Source organism: Typopeltis vanoorti, chromosome 9 (genome assembly GCF_054136105.1).
Source record: "Typopeltis vanoorti isolate ZY-2024b chromosome 9, IOZ_Tvanoo_1.0, whole genome shotgun sequence".
Lineage (NCBI taxonomy): Eukaryota > Metazoa > Arthropoda > Arachnida > Uropygi > Thelyphonidae > Typopeltis > Typopeltis vanoorti.
The window spans coordinates 20,452,406-20,471,388 of NC_143557.1; the positions used below are offsets into that span (position 1 = coordinate 20,452,406).

General features: G+C 33.5%; 1 protein-coding gene across 1 annotated transcript in view; it reads right to left on the minus strand.

Annotated features, from left to right (window-relative positions):
* Pdi (protein disulfide isomerase) overlaps nt 1-18,983 on the minus strand; it is a 145,552-nt gene that overhangs the window by 25,839 nt on the left and 100,730 nt on the right. The window contains exons 6-7 of the mRNA XM_090397372.1: nt 10,953-11,153; nt 6,996-7,116 (exon numbers count right to left, since the gene is read on the minus strand). Coding sequence (XP_090253498.1) covers nt 6,996-7,116; nt 10,953-11,153 — 322 coding nt within the window. The remainder of the gene's footprint in view (nt 1-6,995; nt 7,117-10,952; nt 11,154-18,983) is intronic.

Sequence of the window (18,983 nt, forward strand, 5' to 3'; positions counted from 1 at the left end):
CGCAGCCTGTTGGCTAGAGAGCAGACATGCTAACCACTCAGCCCGGTTATTCTGAATATGCTTCGTCTTTCAGCTTCATGGTTTTCCTTTAACTAGACCCTGAGAAATACCCTAATTCTTGTATATATATATATTAAAAAAAAAAAAAAAGGGATTGCTGCATTACAAAAGCTCATGTACAAAACAGTATGGCACACAAAAAATTACTGAAATCGTTCGATGCTGTTGGCACACTCTCCCTCGATGAGTCTTTGGACTCCCTGGAGGTGTCAAATAATAATAACTACAACAATACATGTTATGGAGTACTGTTCAATACTTTTTTTTTGTGTGTGCCATAGCATAAAAATAATGTAAAAACGGCCTCCATATATGGTCAAAAATGATTTTCTGTAAAAAAATTTAAAAACAAAGACACTTATAGTGAGTGATAAAATCTGGCTGAGTGTATAGAGCCCAGACAAATTATTAATCGACTAAAATAGTGACTGCATTCATTTACGAAATGAGGGCATCCAATAAAAATATAATTGATGGTTAGTCCAGTAACAAAGAACTTGCACACAGATATAATTAACCTATGCTGAGCTGAAGAACAACTTCCTGTTTACAGACTGTAAACTGGACTGCCACAATTTCAGGCTTGATTCAATAGCTTATTACTGGCCACTATTCCATAATGACTGCCAACAAGTTTCTTATGATCTGCATGTAATCAGTGTGGGTCAGAGGGATATGATGGAAACGTGAGAAAACAAGCTTACCTAGCTGCAGTATCTACAGCCTTGTTTCTCTTAATCTTAATATAGCTTGAAATTCAACGAAACATACATCCAAGTGTAGTTTCCATAACCGAGAAAGGATATGTAGATTCAAGAAAGCACTGAATGTTTCTGTAGATCCACACTTATCACCTGTAGGGAACTCTGTATCTGTGTATATTATGCTTCTTTGGTAGCAATGCAAATCTGCTGTAGTCTAACGCAAGCTCTATAATACACAGCTCGGAAATCAAGTACAGCGGAACCACGGTTGTCGAACTTAATTCATTCCGGAAGGCCATTTGGAAAACCAATGCCATAGCAGCAATTCATTTCGATGGAAACATTTCTACTGTGGAAATACAGGGAGGTATAAGACAGGGCAACAATATCTTAAAACTTATTCACAGCATGCCTAGAAGAAATATTTAAACTTCTTGATTGGGAAGGGAAAGATCTGAAGATAAATGGAAGATATTTAAGCCATTTACACTTTGCAGATGACATAGTTATCTTTACTTCAACTGCGCATGAATTACAGACTTGTATCCATGAACTTCAAATTGCTAGCAAAACAGCTGGCCTAAAGCTAAACCTAAAGATCTGAGTTATGTTCAATAGCTATGTCCAAACAGAAATAATAAAAACAATTAACGAGGAAATTAAACAAGTAGATCATTACATATACTTAGGACAACAGATAAATGGAACAAAATATCATGGAGGAAATTAAAAGGCACATGACATGACCATAATGCTTGGGTGGAAAGCATTTGGAAAATTACTTTCAATATTCAAAAGCCAACTGCCATTATGCCTGACGAGATAAGTTTTTAACCAATGTATTCTTCCTATACTGACATCGGCTCTGAAACACACTGAATGCAAAGGAAATTCAAAAATAACACAATTTAGTATGGAAAGAAGTATGCTTGGTATCACAAGATTGGATCACAAAAGGAATACATGGATAAGAAACCAAACCAAAGTCTCTGACATCATAGGAAGAGTGAAATATCAAAAGTGACAATGGGCTGGACATATTGCTCGAAGACAAAATCAACAATGGACAAAAGAAGTACTTGAATGGACTCCACAAGAGGAAAAATGACCACGACACCGACCTAAATGACGGTGGATTGATGACATCAGATTTGCAGGGGATGACATAGGAAAGGATAGCCATGGGCAGAGAGTGCTGGAGTAATCTTGAAAGGACCTCCAACCAGCACTGGATCGACAATGGCTGATAATGATTATCATCATCAAATTCCTGACATGTACCCTCAAGGGGTGTACAGGATATGATAGTACTACATGAAAAATTTATGTCATTACTAACTTCATATCTACCATTTTCCTCTAAATCAGTCTGTTACTTGTCAAGACCCCAACATTATCAGATCTTATATTTCTATCACCTAAGGTACTTTGTACCGTATCAATCCACCTATATCTTGGTCTTCTGCTGGGCCGTTTTCCTGCCAACCTGGCAGAGAACACTTGTTTTGCTAATCTTTCCTCGCCCATTTTGTTTGACCATATCACCTGAAATTAGCTCTGCTAATGCATTCCTGGATGCTGACAATGTCAAGTTCCTTCCTAATATCCTCGTTTTTAATATGATATTGCCATTGATGCCATCTGTTCATGCCTATAATCTTTCTCAGGACTCTCATATCTGCTGTCTCTAGTCTTTGGTCAAGTGTTTTACTTCTGACCCAGCTCTTAGATCCATAACTTAAAATTGGTTTGAACACCGTCTTGTATACAGCTAATTTAGTGTTCGGACTAATTTCTCTCTTATTCCATATGAATTTATTCAACTGACTTCCTACCATACCAGCTTTGTTGATTCTGTTGTCTATTTCCATATTTAATTTACCATCTTCACTAAAAATCATGCCTAAGTAGCTGAAATGTTTTGCTTGTTCCACGGGTTCCCCGTTCACAATGCAGTTGACATTTTCAACTCTACCTATTTTCTTTGTCTTTTTAATGCTGACCTTCATACCATATTTATTACAACAGTTATTCAATTTAGTCAGGGAATCTTGCAAACTTGTAGTGGATTTATTTAGAAGTATAACATCGTCCGCATAAAGCAAAGAGCTGACATTGACATCTCCAATTCTGATATCATGTTTAACACCACTTTCCTTTATAATGTGATCCATATAGATAATGAATAACAGAGGGGATAATGTGCATCCCTATCTCACATCAGATTTAACATTAAACTATCTTCCTGTACTTCCTTCAATTCTAACTGCTGACTTACATAAATACATACATAAAGACTAAGTATTGCTTGATATAATGCCCCACTGACACCATATAACCGTAGCATATTGATCAGCTTCTCTTGGCACCTTGTCATATGCCTTTACCAGATCGACAAAACTTAAATACAGATCTTTGTTATATTCCCATGCTTTCTCAACTGTTTCTCGTCGAATTCTCTCAACTATTTGGCCTGAATCCAGCTTGTTCTTCACCATTCTTTTCTTCCACAATTCTTCTCAACTGTTTCTCAAGTATACTTGCATACATCTTGCCAGGAACACTAAGTAGGGAAATACCTCTGTAATTCTCACATTCAGTTTTATTTCCCTTTATATATGGGTACTATTAGAGCTCTACTCCAATCATCAGGAATTCGTCCCTCTGTCCAGGCTTTTTGAACTATGCAGTGAAGCCACTAAAACTTTTATACCACCACGGTTCAGCATTTCTGGTTGAATATCATCTACTCCTGCTTCCTTTCCACATTTCAAGCTTTTGATTGCTTTTTCTACTTTAAGTATGGATATGTATTCCTGACTGTATGCCTGTTGAGTGTTTTTTTTTTTTTTTTTTTTTTTTTTTTTAAATCACTGTGCTGTCTTGACTGCTTGTTTCATTTAGCAGTTTTTGAAAGTAATTACTCCATACTTCAAGGATATCTTTTTCTCCTGTTTTCATGTCACCTTTATCATCTCTAACTCCTTTTACAGCACTTATTCCTCCATTTCTAAGCTTCAACAACATCCAGAATATCTTAACACCTTCTTGATATTTATTTTCTATGTTCTTGCCAAAGTCCTCCCATGACTTTTGTTTAGGTAATTTTACACAGTGTTTCGATTTCTTACATTTGTCTCTGTATTCTCTAAGAGCACAAGCTGACAAGGAAAAGGCATATGACAAAGTGCCAAGAGAGAAGCTGTTCAATACGCTACAGTTATATGGTGTCAATGGGGCATTATATCAAGCAATACTTAGTCTTTATTTGAGTTGTAAGTCAGCAGTTAGAATTGAAGTACAGGAAGATGGTTTAATGTTAAATCTGGTGAGAGACAAGGATGTACATTATCCCCTCTGTTATTCGTTATCTATATGGATCACATTATGAAGGAAAGTGGTATTAAACATGATATCAGAATTGGAGATATTAATGTCAGCTCTTTGCTTTATGTGGATGATGTTATACTTCTAAATAAATCCGCTACGAGTTTGCAAGATTCCCTGACTAAATTGAATAACTGTTGTAATAGGTATGGTATGAAGGTCAGCAATAAAAAGACAAAGACAATGAAAATAGGTAGAATTGTTGAAAATGTCAACTGCATTGTGAACGGGGAACCCGTGGAACAAGTAAAACATTTCAGCTACTTAGGCATGATTTTTAGTGAAGATGGTAAATTAAATATGGAAATAGACAACAGAATCAACAAAGCTATTATGATAGGCAGTCAATTGAATAAATTCATATGGAATAAGAGAGAAATTAGTCAGAACAATAAATTAGCAGTATACAAGACAGTATTCAAACCAGTTTTAAGTTATGGATCTGAGAGCTGGGTCAGAAGTAAAACACTTGACCAAAGACTAGAGACAGCAGATATGAGAGTCCTGAGAAAGATTATAGGCATGAACAGATGGCATCAATGGCAATATCATATTAAAACGAGGATATTAGGAAAGAACTTGATATTGTCAGCATCCAGGAATGCATTAGCAGAGCTAATTTCAGGTGATATGGTCACTTAAACAGAATGGGAGAGGAAAGATTAGCAAAACAAAATGTTCTCTGCCAGGGGTTGGCAGGAAAACGGCCCAGCAGAAGACCAAGATATAGGTGGATTGATACGGTACAAAGTGCCTTAGACAATAGAAATATAACATCTGATAATGTTGGAGTCTTGACAAGTAACAGACTCATTTGGAGGAAAATTGTAGATAGGAAGTTAGTAATGAAGTAAATTTTTCATGTAGTACTATCATATCCTGTACGCCCATTGAGGGTACATGTCAGGAATTTGATGATGAAATATCACTGACCTATTTTCTGCCACTAAACTTTTCTAAGACAAGTCTAGCCCCTACTTAAAAGGCAAATCGGAAAACCCATCACAAGAGATACAGCATTTTGAAGTTTCATGTTTGTCTTTAATCAGCACTTACTTTGAACTAACTCCAAACAATGTTTTAATATGTAATAAAAGACAAGTTATACCATTATTTGATTTTATTTTGTATGTATCTAGTATCTTGTTTGTTAGCTTTGTCAGATTCTTGACTTGACTCATCAAATAAGGAAATAAAATAACACCTAGTTTGAGTTCCTCGAGTCATTGTTCAGACAAACAGTTCATGCAACTGATACTAGAGGGTCCACTTCAACTGCCCACTAAAGTGACTGAAACAGTGAGAATTCAGTCTTTTAATGGAAACTTGAGAAGCAAGGTTTAAGATAGCATTTTGTGCTAGTAAAAGCACTATCAAATAAAAATATCTATCATAAACCCAAATTCAAGCCCTATCCTAATCTAAAAACTATGAAAACTGCTTTGTTAATGAATTTTCACTTCTTTATTATGAATCTTCATGTAGTTAGCGATTTTATTTGAACAGTAATGCTCGTTTCATTACAGCTGGAAAAAAAAAAAAAAAAATTGCAAATGTGCTATATTACATTTAATTCAATTGTTTAAATGTAACATTTCTCACTTGTATTTTTTTGGACATCTTTATGATATATGAAACGCAAGTCATGAAATTTGTTTTCGCATGCTGAAAAGTTATTCAGTTTCTATTATGTTATTAATTAATACAATCAAAAATATATTAAGAGCCAAAAATCAGGCCTTTCTAAAACAAACCATTCAATTATTGAATTTCATAATTAGTGCACGGATGACATTTCTCTCTCATTAAGTTAGCAGTAATGGCTTGCAGGTGTTGCACCTTAGTGACTGTCTGGTTAATTTGCCTCTATGAACAGTTTTTACTCTTTTCATGTGGAAAGGATGAAATTATTCCCAAATGCTAACTCATTAGATCTCTATGAATATAGACAATAAAGTAATGGTGTGGACTTCAATAGTGAATTTCCTTTAAAATGACATTGCTGTGAGGCTCTGGTTAGGAATTTGTTACTATTAGTACATTATGGTATTTGCTATAAGGAGGTTGGTTAGTAGTTCGTAAAAGAGCCCTTTGAGTGAAATCAAGATGATCCCAAAAGAATCCTTTTGAATTTTTGTAATAGAATTCCACTCAAAGTGTTGGTACCATAAGTGGGCTAAGGATTTTTTTTTTGTTTAATTCATTTTATAATTTTTTTTGACTCTGGAAACTACTGTAAACACCAAACTTGAAACTAAGCCACTTCAGGCCTCAAAATTAGTGATTTATGACCAGTTTAAAATAGCCGATGACTGATGTTACTTCCTTCCTCCAAATGTTTCTTCCCCAAAATTTCTACCAAAGAATATGCATTCCAATTATAAAATGTTATAACATACAGTAATGTTTTCAGCCTGAACAAAGCAAGTAGAATGCTATGAAAATAAACATTAGGTTCAAGGATAGGCACTGAAGTAAATATGCAAGCCATAATTATTTAACTTAAATTTTTACATAAATTCAAAAGTTTGTTCTAGCAAAGTAAACCTGGTTTCTTTCCGAAGTTTGGCATGGCAATAGTTAATTTGATCTCCAGTCTGGTGTATCTATCCATGTGTTCTCTTGCCCTCTTCTGGAAAGTTTCAGGTTTCTTGATCTAAGCTCTGGAAAATACACCTCTGCATGAAATATTCAGTTTTGGCTTAAAAAAGTTTATGTCTCTGATAGGATTTCAGCCTTGCTCTTTCTGATAAGAAACTCTGTCACTACTAATTATGTAGAAGAACCAGTTAAAAATTCTATTCCATATACTCAATTTAAATAATTATACCACTATTTACTTACAGAATTCCACAAGTACATCTTTTGATTTATCAAAAGCAACCTCATCAAAATTTTTGCTAACCAAGACTTTCACTGGAGCCTTATCCCAGTCTTCTGATATCTCTTCGGAAAGTAAATGTTGCTATTAAAAAAAATAATAAACTGCTGAAAAGTTTGTACATTATCTCAGTTAATGATTTATTTCAAGAAATAGTATATGCATACACATACATGCAATAAGTCTTCCTCATATGTTGGCCCATCAAATAACAGCTTCATATATACTATGTAAACACTAGTGATAGGCCAATTAATACTATGCAAGATGAAAAATAAGTTTACACAACTTTTCAACTAAAAAAAACCCCTTAGGTTGTTCACATCCTAGACAGGATTCAAATCCCAATCCTGCTAACCAAAGGACACTGTCTTTACCAACTGAGCAGTGAAGGTACTTATTTCACTAACACAAAAAATACACATGAAACTACAAAAATCAGCTACATGAAATTACAAAAATTAGTTACTTCAAGTTGCTATATGCTAGAGATGCATTTCAGACTAGGAATATTTTCAAATGGACTAATATGAGAGATTTGTGTAAAATACATAACACTAGTAGACCAAAATAATGCTGTGTAAGATTAGAATTTCCCATATCTTTGGTATGGATAGTCTATCATTCTAATTTGCATTAGCATGGCATAAGGTTTTAGAATTCTAATGCGTAAATAGCTTTTAAGTATAAAGCTTGTAGTAGTCTATGTTCAGTGCTGTCACCATGTTGAGTCACACTGGATTTAAGATTAATCTTATCTTATGTAGTCTTAGTTTCACTGATCCTATACCCTAAAGAACAGTTAGCAAAATAAGAAAATGACATGGCACTTGACAGAGGAGATAAAGAAAGTTTGTTCTTGGTGATGAGTAAATAAAGCTTAAGGTTTAAATGTGATGGAAAAAGTAGTTTCTGAACATTCTTTTTCACATGTTTGGAAATATGATATATGAGGAAATCAAACCCTTCTTCAAGCAGTAAGAGGAGGAAATGGTGTGCAATTACCTATGATTTGATAAACTTACTATAAAGTAAAAAAACAAAAGATCACAAAACATGACTACTTAATTACTGCAGTTAATATTTTCTGTTCCAAACTACCATCAGAGCAAGGCAAACTGATGAGCTTTTAAAAAGTCATGGTAGCATATGTGAATTATAGCAAGGAGAGTACATCTATAGCAAAACACTACTTCACTACAGATAACTGCTATCCTTAATATGGATATAACCATAATGATGCTAGTAAGACCTTCAAAAGCTTCTGAAATTTCCCTTAAGTTTTCCACTGAAAACTATCGCATAATGTCAATATTTCTTGCATAAGAAGTTCATGAAATCTGACAATTCATATATTCTTAATTCGACAGCACAGAAGATTATCCACAAAGAATTCTGCAAACTTTCAGAACATTTTTGTACTAGAAGAGACACTCACCACATCCAGCTTCTGAATAGCTGAATGTCAGTTATCAGGTATTAAAAGGATGAAGTATAAAAAAAGTTTTAGACCAATGATTTGGATGCTATATAATCGAATGTACACATGAAACAGTTAACACAATGTTTATGTGACCACACAGGGTAAGGAACCAACAATGATCATCCAACTGCAACTGGAGTTAATCACATAATATCGAGTGCAGAAATTAGCAGGAGTTTTTTTTTTTTTTTGTCTTACCTATGCTAAGGTAAAGTCTGCAATTGTCTAATTTTATAATTAAACATAACTTCAATTGCAATGGTTTCCAAAATAGAATAGTTTGGCATCTGATCCAGAAAACTTGCATATCATTCAAATTTTGTTTTATACTTATTGAATATTTGTCACTATTCACTCTTAGTAGTATGGAGTAATGGAACATTTCATCCAGCTGTTCCACTTAAAATAAAGAATAAAGTGGAGAACTGCAGTATTTGCAATGCACCATTACGGACCCATTTTCATCATATTCCATTTTCTTATGTGTATTCTCACAGTGTACAAGCATACTGTGATAGTAATACTTAATTAGTAAACTTATTTAAATTAATAGATTCCTATCAATATTTTCCTCCATATTAATCTTGCTTGTCAGGAGGGCAGTATTGTCAGAACTTGCACACTAATTCCATTAATCTGAACAGCTCTCTCAGCCTCACTCTGGATCTTTTCTGTGCCATTATAACCTTTTGCTAATCTTTTTCCTATTTTGAATTATCATATCATGCTGCATTAGCTACTCTAGCATTCTTCATTGCTAATAATGTTCTTTTCTCCTATCTTCGTTTTTGATGATTTTTGGAATTCACACTGAATTCCATGACTAATTTTTCTCAGAAATTTGTGATATTTATTTGCTATTTTTATTTTTAACCAAACTCAGCTTCTTAAAGCTGAAATTCGTTTATGCATTATCATGCTAACTGAATATTTTGGTAATCTCTTTTATTCCATATAAATTAAATGGCTTACACCCTATAGTTTTGCTTATTCTACTATTGTCTCATTTAATTTTCAATCTTCAATAAAAACTGTGTTTAAACAGTTCAAATGTAATATATTACAAATGTTCTACAGTGTTTTGAATGAATGCAGTTGACATCCACATTTCTGCTTATTTGCATGATTTAATAATAATTTTCATACCAAATTTGTTACAACAGTCACTCAATTTAGTTAAAGAGCAGAGATTACCAATTCCATCAGGTTTAACCAATTCCATAAGATCATTATAGACTGGAGATATCTTGCACCCTTATCCAACACCTGATTTCACAAATCATGTTCAATGACGCATTCAATTTCGCAATTTAAAACTTACAGGATTATACACTACTCTCTATAATGCTCATAACCATAATAATATCTATATTACAGAAGAATGATGGCAACCATCATGAATGGAAACATGTTCAAAAAGCTACTGAAAAACTTAGAAATGGAGAAATGAGTAGTGTAAAAAAAAAAAAAAAAAAAAAAATATGAAGGTGATTATTCATATGGAGTTTCCTCCCTTTTCTCCCCCGTCCCTATTGGGGCGAGTTGAGCCCCCTCATGGGGGGGGGGGGTTAAGCATTTATGGCTGTAGATCCATGTGTTCACGGGGCCGGTTTGCCTGCTTGCGAGATGAAAAACCTCAGATAAACTGGGGGAAAAAACCCTGCTGTCCACGCCGAAGACCGGCTAACTTGGCTATGGCTGAGGAAGATCCTTAAGCTCCTCATGTTAGCAATGGGAATCAAACCTAGGACACTCCTTCCCCAGGCATATGGTTACAAAGAGCATAGTCACTAGGCTAACCGCACGAACAAGGTGATAATGATAATCATTTTAGTGATAAACCACTAAAGACCTGAATGACAAGCAGTGTCAAGCAACAAAGTAATGGAAAACATTCAAGAGAAATGCAATCAGCACACACAAAAAAAAGTTATTGGAAACTGAATTGTGGGGAGGTAATGGAGTTAAATATTTGACTAGAAATGCTAAAATATGCAAGTATAAAAGATTTATTGTGGCTGGCTACACTGGGTAACAGATATAGTCAGAACAAAACAAAGTTCATCTACCTAAAGAGAATCAAAAATATCTATATTAAATGATATTTCTTGAACTATATCTGAGGTTTAATGATAAAACCTAAATTCTGTTTTTCATTTGCCAGCTCGGTTGGCCAAGTGATTAGTGTATCCGCTCTCCAGCCAAAAAGCTGCGGGTTCAAACTCTGCCGTGGGCATGGATGTTTGCCATTGTCTGTGAAAAATATTAGTGGTGGTGGACTGTAGATGGTGTTGGTGTAGATGATGTGGTTGGTGGCACTTACTCTCCAGAGTTGTAGAGTAGGTGTCATATAATAATAATTTCCTAAGAGAATTGAATTAAATTGCAACTTGATTTAAATGGTGGAAATACCAAATTTCATTTATATAAAAATTACCTTTATCTGACCTTCTAGCACTCCCTGAACAAATCCACGAATATTATCTGCTGATAGTTCTGAGGATTCAGGTTTGAACTTTGTCATTTCATCTTCTAATTTGATAAGTCTCATTGTTGGTGTTTCTTCTTTCTTAAGTCCAAAGAATTCCATAATTCTTTCATGATCTTCTTCTTCAGTGTCAATAGTAACAAAGAGAACCTAGTAAGAAAAGAAAATGCATTTCAAACTTTAGCAATACTAAAATTAAATGTGTTTAATTATGCAATTAGGTTGTAGGAAAGAATGAAAGATTTCAATAGAGCAACTTATATTTTGTGTAGTGAAATCAGTTTCAGTGAAAATGAACAGTATCATTTTAGACTGGTAAAAGGTCTATGACTTAAAATGAAGCAGAGATTTTTTTTATTTTTTATTTTAATGATAAAAGTAGCATATGACCACAAATAGTTAAACTGAATTTAGTCATTAAAGACAAAATACAAATGGAAAATAGTATGATGGTGAAGTCTGACACAAGTCATTCATTTTTGTAGCACTGCTTGAACATGACTAACTGAAAATTGAAGTCATATATGCACAATGAAGTAATTAATGATTTGCAATTATTGCTTAAGATCAGTCTTTAGTTTTTGCTGAGTGAGCCATGTGAAAAAATGGCTGTGCTATGGGATGAATGACTTATGCCACATTTCTCTCTCTATCTCTCCTGTATACTGCTGTTTACGTTCAATTTGCATAAAAATTATGCAAACAGTTGTTTCCAGAAATAACTATAGCCAGTTAAATTTTATTTTTCACTTGTGCTATGTGTACTTTATCCTGAAGAAGCACCAAGTTCACTATGAAGAACCTTTTTTTTTTAAAAATCTTTTAGCAATCATTTAAAGATGAAAGTGATTCAAGGATATCAGCTTATTATTTTTTATTTATTTAGCTGTTATTTACTTTAATTAGATAATAAAATGAAGATATATTAACAGATTTGTTATCAAGTTTAGGAAAATTGTTCTGTTAGGGTGCTTTACCACATAAATCAGAATTTAAACTACACACACAGTTCACTCTTGAACAACACTGCTCCACTCATATGTGGATTTTTTTTTTTTTTCAATTATATATATATATAGGTGATGATTTGCAACAATTTGAAAAAACTTGCAGATGAATCGCATAACTTAGAAATAGTGAAAAAATTAAGAAAAAGTTAGGTATGTCATGAATGCATAAACTGTATGTAGATACTAGTCTATTTTATCATTTACTACCATAAAATATATACACACAAACACAGACTGTACATTTGTACCATTCACAGTCGAAAGAAATGTAAACAAACGTAAAGATACAGTATTAAACCATAACTGCATAAAATTAACTTTAAATAATATGTCAATTTTAATTAATTAGCATAAAAAAAATTATGATTCATTTGTTAGTGTATAGGCTAGGCTACTGTGAAGCAATCATATTGCTGCTTCGTTATCAATGCATGAATCATTATATACCCACAAATAAATATGAATTTCTTTTTCGCATTATCTTTTCATTTTTGATGTCTAGTGTTAGTAATACATAACATCTGCAGTGTTTTTTTGTTTATGTTTTTTTTATCATATAACACAAGATTAATGTAGGTACTAACAGACAGACAATTCAGCTTGTAAAACAGACAATGTAAACTAATGGTATCGATAAATACAGTACAGTAGTGTAAATGTATTTTCTCTTATGATTTTCTTAAGATTTTTTTCTCTAGTTTACTTTATTGTAAGAATACAGTATATAATACATAACTAATTATGTGTTAATTGACTGTTTGTTATCGGTAAGGCTTCCAAGTCAACAGTAAGCTATTAGTAGTCAAGTTTTTGGGGAGTCAAAAGTTATACGTGGATTTTTGACTGCATAGGGGTCAGTGCCCCTAACCCCCCACGTTGTTCAAGGGTCAATTGTATTATGAAAAAATTTAATGTGAGGGATGTTTCATGATGTAAACAAGGTGATGCTGTGTTTCCATCAGAAAATATGTCCTAATTACGACTAGTTCTCCTATGTTAATGGCTTTATCTTGGGAATTTTTTTTTTTTTGTGTGTGTGTGTGTGTGTGTGTGTGTGTGTGTGTGTGTAATTATATGAAAGGATACTGTATCGCTGGATAGGATACTTCTGACATGTAATGCCACAGATTTCTCATCCCACCTCTAAAACAAATGTCCAGGAGAATATCCCAAATATATTAGTCTTAACCTGCCAAACTCCTTATATGCTAGAATACCAAGAGATGAAACAACTTAATACAAAATTAAGATGCTATATGGATTTCAAGATTATTTCAATAAATGAAGTCTTGTTCAGATCTACAGTACCCAGAGGAACAAAATAAGGTTATAAACTAGCAAATATCACTAACAAATTACTTAGTTCTGATGCAGGAACAACACTGTTCTAACACCAGTTATTCACTAACAAGTCTGCTATAGCAAGTCAACTGTACTAGACATTGGGATATTGTCATTACATATTTTATATCTAAATAAATGACTGAAACCAATAATGATTAACATAGATCATTTCCACCTAAACTGAATCCCATATAGAAAACCTAATGATATTTTCATTAGATGTTACATCTTAATGTATTTAAAAGTAAATACATCCTGTTGCAAATACATTTTTAAAGTGATTTCCTACAAGCCAAGAGAAATGTCTTATTTCTCTTGGCTTGTAGGAATAAAAAAAACCATCAATGATCTTATTTTTTTACACTTAACATTACAGCTGACTCACCACAGAAAACTCCACTAAAAAGTGCTAATTTTTTTTAAACTCTAGTGTCCTTACTGCGAGCGTCAATTATAATATTTTCTATGATAATTCTGAAGCAGTTCTTAATATTTAGAAAACTTTAATGAAGCATCAAAGTTCTAAAGATTAGAACAGACACTTCGTTATAGTGAGCTACAATACATCTCTTTTACCAAAGCATTGAGCCTTTGAAGAATGGTTAGAACTACTATTTAGCAGCTCATCATAGCAAGCAAGTTTTAGTTATGTATGCTATTATTTGAGTCAACTGCATGCACATTTTGCCCAAAGCTCTGTACCTTAAGCTGATTCAGTCAATAGGACTAATATCAGTCAAAAATAATTTAACTATTACAGTCTAGTGACTTCTCTTGAAAAGTAAGCACTATGAAAGCAACTGCATTCATAAAGTTTTTTTTTGGCAGCAAACAATCTTTCATTTGATGCCTTATCTAATGCTTTGAGTGCTTTTAAATCTTTATGTTAATCTTTTCATTTTTTTAAAATCTTGATCTAATGCGTTCAAAAATATGAAAAATGACAAAAAAAAATTGGAACAAATAATAAGAATACCAGTTGGCATCCTCCATGACCAGAGTCCACCTCAACTATCCCATCTACATCCTACACAATGCATTTTGCAACAACAGTGGAACATATGCTTTCGTGAAAGCTCTACCAGAAGACTTCATAAAAATTTATTTGCATTAAAATACAAATGCAGTAGAACACAATGATTTTACATTTAATATCAAATGCTTCAAAAATACTATTGAAAATAATAGAATGTTTTCTAGAATTAAATGCCATATAAAAGAACAGCAGAAAGGATTCATGCCAGGAAAAGAACAATTAATACAATTTATGAATTAAAAACTTGTTCTTTCAATAGAAATGAACACTAACATATATATGCTTTATAGACTTTCGAGAAGCATTTGACATAGTAAGCCATGAAAAGTTGATAGAAATAGTAAGACATTCAAATTGATACAAAAGACCTCAGAATAATAAGAGTATTATATTGGGACCAGAAGATACAAATTATAAACAAAATAATGAAACAACATATATCAAAAGAGGGAGTGAAAAGGGTTATAATATCCCTGTACTTTCCAATATATATAGTGAAATGATAATCAAAGAATACAAAAGAAACTCAAATGGGATAAATATAAATGGCAATAGAATTAATATTAGATTTGCTGATGATTTGGTGTTCAGAGCAAGATCAAAATAGTTAAAAATCATGGTTGAAATACTAATCAAAAAAGTGAGAATTATGGCTTAGTATTAAATACAACTAAAACTGTAAGGTAGTAAGCAACAAAATTTAAGAGTATCAAAAGGATTCATTCAAAATGTAAAAGTCATAATTATTATTTAGGCATTATGATTATAGAAGATGGAACAACAGTCACAGAAATAAAATTAATATCGAAAAAAACTCAGGTACAAAGATTATTTAATAGCATAATTTTTGCTTGTGTGTCGCAGGCATCTTCAGTACATATTAAGCTCAAATTAAACAATAACTGACAATTCCAAAGAGCACCACCTAAGCAGCTGGTGTAAGATAACTAAAAAGGTCAATAAATTTCCTTAAAAAAAAATTAAAAAAATCAATACAATAAAAAGTTAGGAAAGATTAGCTGATTTGTAAAGTACCATCTCCCATAAAGGGGATAGACGTAAGCCGTTGGATCTGTTTAAGTTAGGAGAATGAAGTAGAGCTTCACATGATTCTTTATAAAGGCGTTCCATGAGGAACTGACTTTTGTAAAGAACTCTTGTCTTTCTCCAACGAACTATATGTCTAGTGAAGATGGCATGTTCTTTATATTGTAGTGATTTTTTTAAGGAAATTTATTGACCTTTTCAGTTATTTTACACCAGCTACTTAGGTGGTGCTTTTTGGAATTGTCAGTTATTGTTTAATTTGAGCTTAATATGTACTGAAGATGCCTGTGACACACACAGGCGAAAATTATACTATTAAAAAATTTTTGTACGCGAGTTTTTTCCGTTATTAATTTTGTATATATGTCTACTCATGGTATACCTCTTTTAAAACTAATAAAATTAATAGCTTAGGCAAACGAAGCATTTTGGAATAAATAAACAGACTAAAATAAGAATATACATAATGTTGATCATACAAAATCTTATGTATGATCAACATTGAATTATGGATGTCAGACCTGGACATATAAAAAACAATAATCAGGAAATTGCAAGCCTTTGAGATGTTGTGCTATAAGAAAGGAGAGCACTGAAGATTTCTTAGAAAAAACTAATGATGAGGTATTAAAGTTAATGGGAACCAAAAGAGCACTTGTGGATACTTATACAGTGCAAGATGGCAAGACACATTGAAGATCAGTAAGGAAAACATTTCTGTAAATACTGGAAGGAAAATTAGAGGGCAGATTTCCTGGTAAACCAAAAAGTTCTTACAAGAGCTATTACAAGATCAAAAGGATAGCAGAGAAACAGACACACTGGTGTACCATGATTGCTTACCTCTAAATTGAAGAAGCAACTTAAAGAAATATGATAACTATCAAATTTTAAATATAGAGTCAAAATGCTTCACTTTGAAATAAGCTACTGAAATTGAGGATATTATGGATCCATCCATATTTCATGACCAAATACTGAAAGAAACTTTAGTTTTGAAAATTTATTAGTTTGCAAGAACAACCATCTCATTAGTTTTCTTTTTCTAAAACATAGCAAGTTTTAGAAAGAAAATGTTTCTACATTTCTTACTTTCGTATGTTTCCATATTTTGGTAAGAAATATAGCTGTATCTGTAATACTGTACTGTATCGTAATATCTAATATATAAGACAAATATAAGCTTCTTGGGGTGCTTAAGGGTCAAAGCTGTATAACTGAGCGGAGACCTCCACATAGCCTTTAAAGGAATGCGGAGAACCGACCAGGTTCTGACCTAATGTCCAATCCTCACCTTCTCGTGGTGCACCCTGTTAGGTATCTACCTGGATACTGAACGAATGAGGATGGGCTGGCAATTTGCGATTTAGCCAACCAAATTGTATTCTTATTGGCTTAAACCAATATAGAAAATGATGGTACAACATGACAAAATTTCATGCCGGCTGGGGCGTAGCCCAGTTCAACAAGGACCCTGTTGTTTTAGCCAGGGAACCAGGGCGAACAGCGAAAAGTCGGCTACTGGAACATATCTGAAAGCACACCCCAACTCAACATAACCAGAGTTAAAGATCGGTACAATTAACATAAGAAGCCTGAATGGCAAAGAAAGGGAGCTAGCTGAAGAATTAGTTAAGTACCAGATCGACATAATGGGGTGACCGAAACAAAAAAGACAAAAAACTGGTGAGATTTTTCTGAGCAATAAATACAAAATGTTATACTCAGAAAATGACTATCATGGAAAAGGAGTTGCCATAGTATTCAACACAAAATACGAGGCTAATCTTCTTAAATGGCAGGCAGTCTCAAGCAGAGTGATGTGGGCAAATATCAGAACATGGAATTGGACAATGAGACTTATTTGTGCCTATTGTCCCACAGAAGGTTCTACTAAAGTAGAAGTAGAGGAATTTTTTGATGCTTTAGAAAAAGCAACTGACACAATGAAAAGGGAAAAGTTTCCTTGTTGGGGATCTAAATAGCAGAGTAGGAAATGATTGTCAGACATAAAAATATTTTGGGAAAATTTGGAGAAAAGAGCAAAGCTAATATAATAATAATGGCAAATACCTGTTGAATTTTTTCTCAGGACATGCACTGGTTATTACTAACACCATGTTCCAACATAAAAATGCGCAAAAACTCACATGGAGAAAAGAGCCAAGGAAAAAGGAAAGTCTCATTGACTATGTTATTGTTGATAGTGATGTTTCCTCCCTGGTGCAGGAAACCAGTGTACAGAGAATTTGAAATTGGAAGGGATCACTATTTACTCTTGAGCAGGATAAAACTGATTTTCATATTGAAAATAATGACATGTAAGAAAGTTTTAAAGCGAATAAAAGTTGAGCAGCTCTCAGATGTGAACTGTAGACTAAAATACACAAAGATTATTGAAGAAAAAATGAAAGAGTTTGAGAAAAGGAATCAAACCTTGCAGATTCAGTGGCAAGCCTTGAAGAAAACCCTGATTGATTCAGCCAGAGAGACATGGCTGGTTGCCTGCAAGGATAGAAAAATCAGAACTCCATGGTAGACACAGGAAGTTAAAGATGCAGGGAAGGAAAAGAAGAAAGCATATCAAAAGTTTCTGGCAAATGTCAGTTTTTGCTCTTACAGAATACAGAGACAAATATAAGAAAGCAAAACACTGTGTAAAACTAGCTAAACAATAGTCATGGGAGGACTTTCGCAAGAACATAGAAAATAAATATCAAGAAGGTGGTAAGATATTCTGGAGGTTGTTGAAGCTTAGAAATGGAGGAATAAGTGCTGTAAAAGGAGTTAGAGATGATAAAGATGACATGAAAACAGTAGAAAAAGATATCCTTGAAGTATGCAGTAATTTCTTCGAGAAATTGCTAAATGAAACAAGCAGTAATAGCACAGTGGTAAAAAACACTCAACAGGCATACAGTCGGGAATACATATCCATACTTGAAGTAGATAAAACCATCAAAGGCTTGAAATGTGGAAAGGCCGCAGGACTAGATGATATTTGACCAGAAATACTGAAAAATGGTGGTATAAAAGTCTTACAGTGGCTGGACTGCATAGTTCAGAAAGCCTGGACAGAGGGACGAATTCCCGATGATTGGAGTAGAGCTCTAATAGTACCCATATATAAAAAGGGAAATAAAACTGAATGTGAGAATTACAGAGGTATTTCCCTACTGAGTGTTCCTGGCAAGATCTATGCAAGTGTACTTGAGAAACGGTTGAGAAGAATTGTGGAAGAAAAGCTTAGTGAAGAACAAGATGGATTCAGGTCAAATAGAGGCTGTCAGGATCAGATCTTCACTTTACAACAATTAGTTGAGAAAGCACAGATCTGTATTAAAGTTTTGGCGATCTGGAAAAGGCATATGACAAGGTGCCGAGAGAGAGAGAGAGAGAGAGAGAGAAGCTGTTCAATATGCTACAGTTATATGGTGTCAATGGGGGCATTATATCAAGTAATACTTAGTCATTATTTCAGTTGTAAGTCAGTAGTTAGAATTGAAAGAAGTACAGGAAGGGTTTAATGTTAAATCTGGTGGG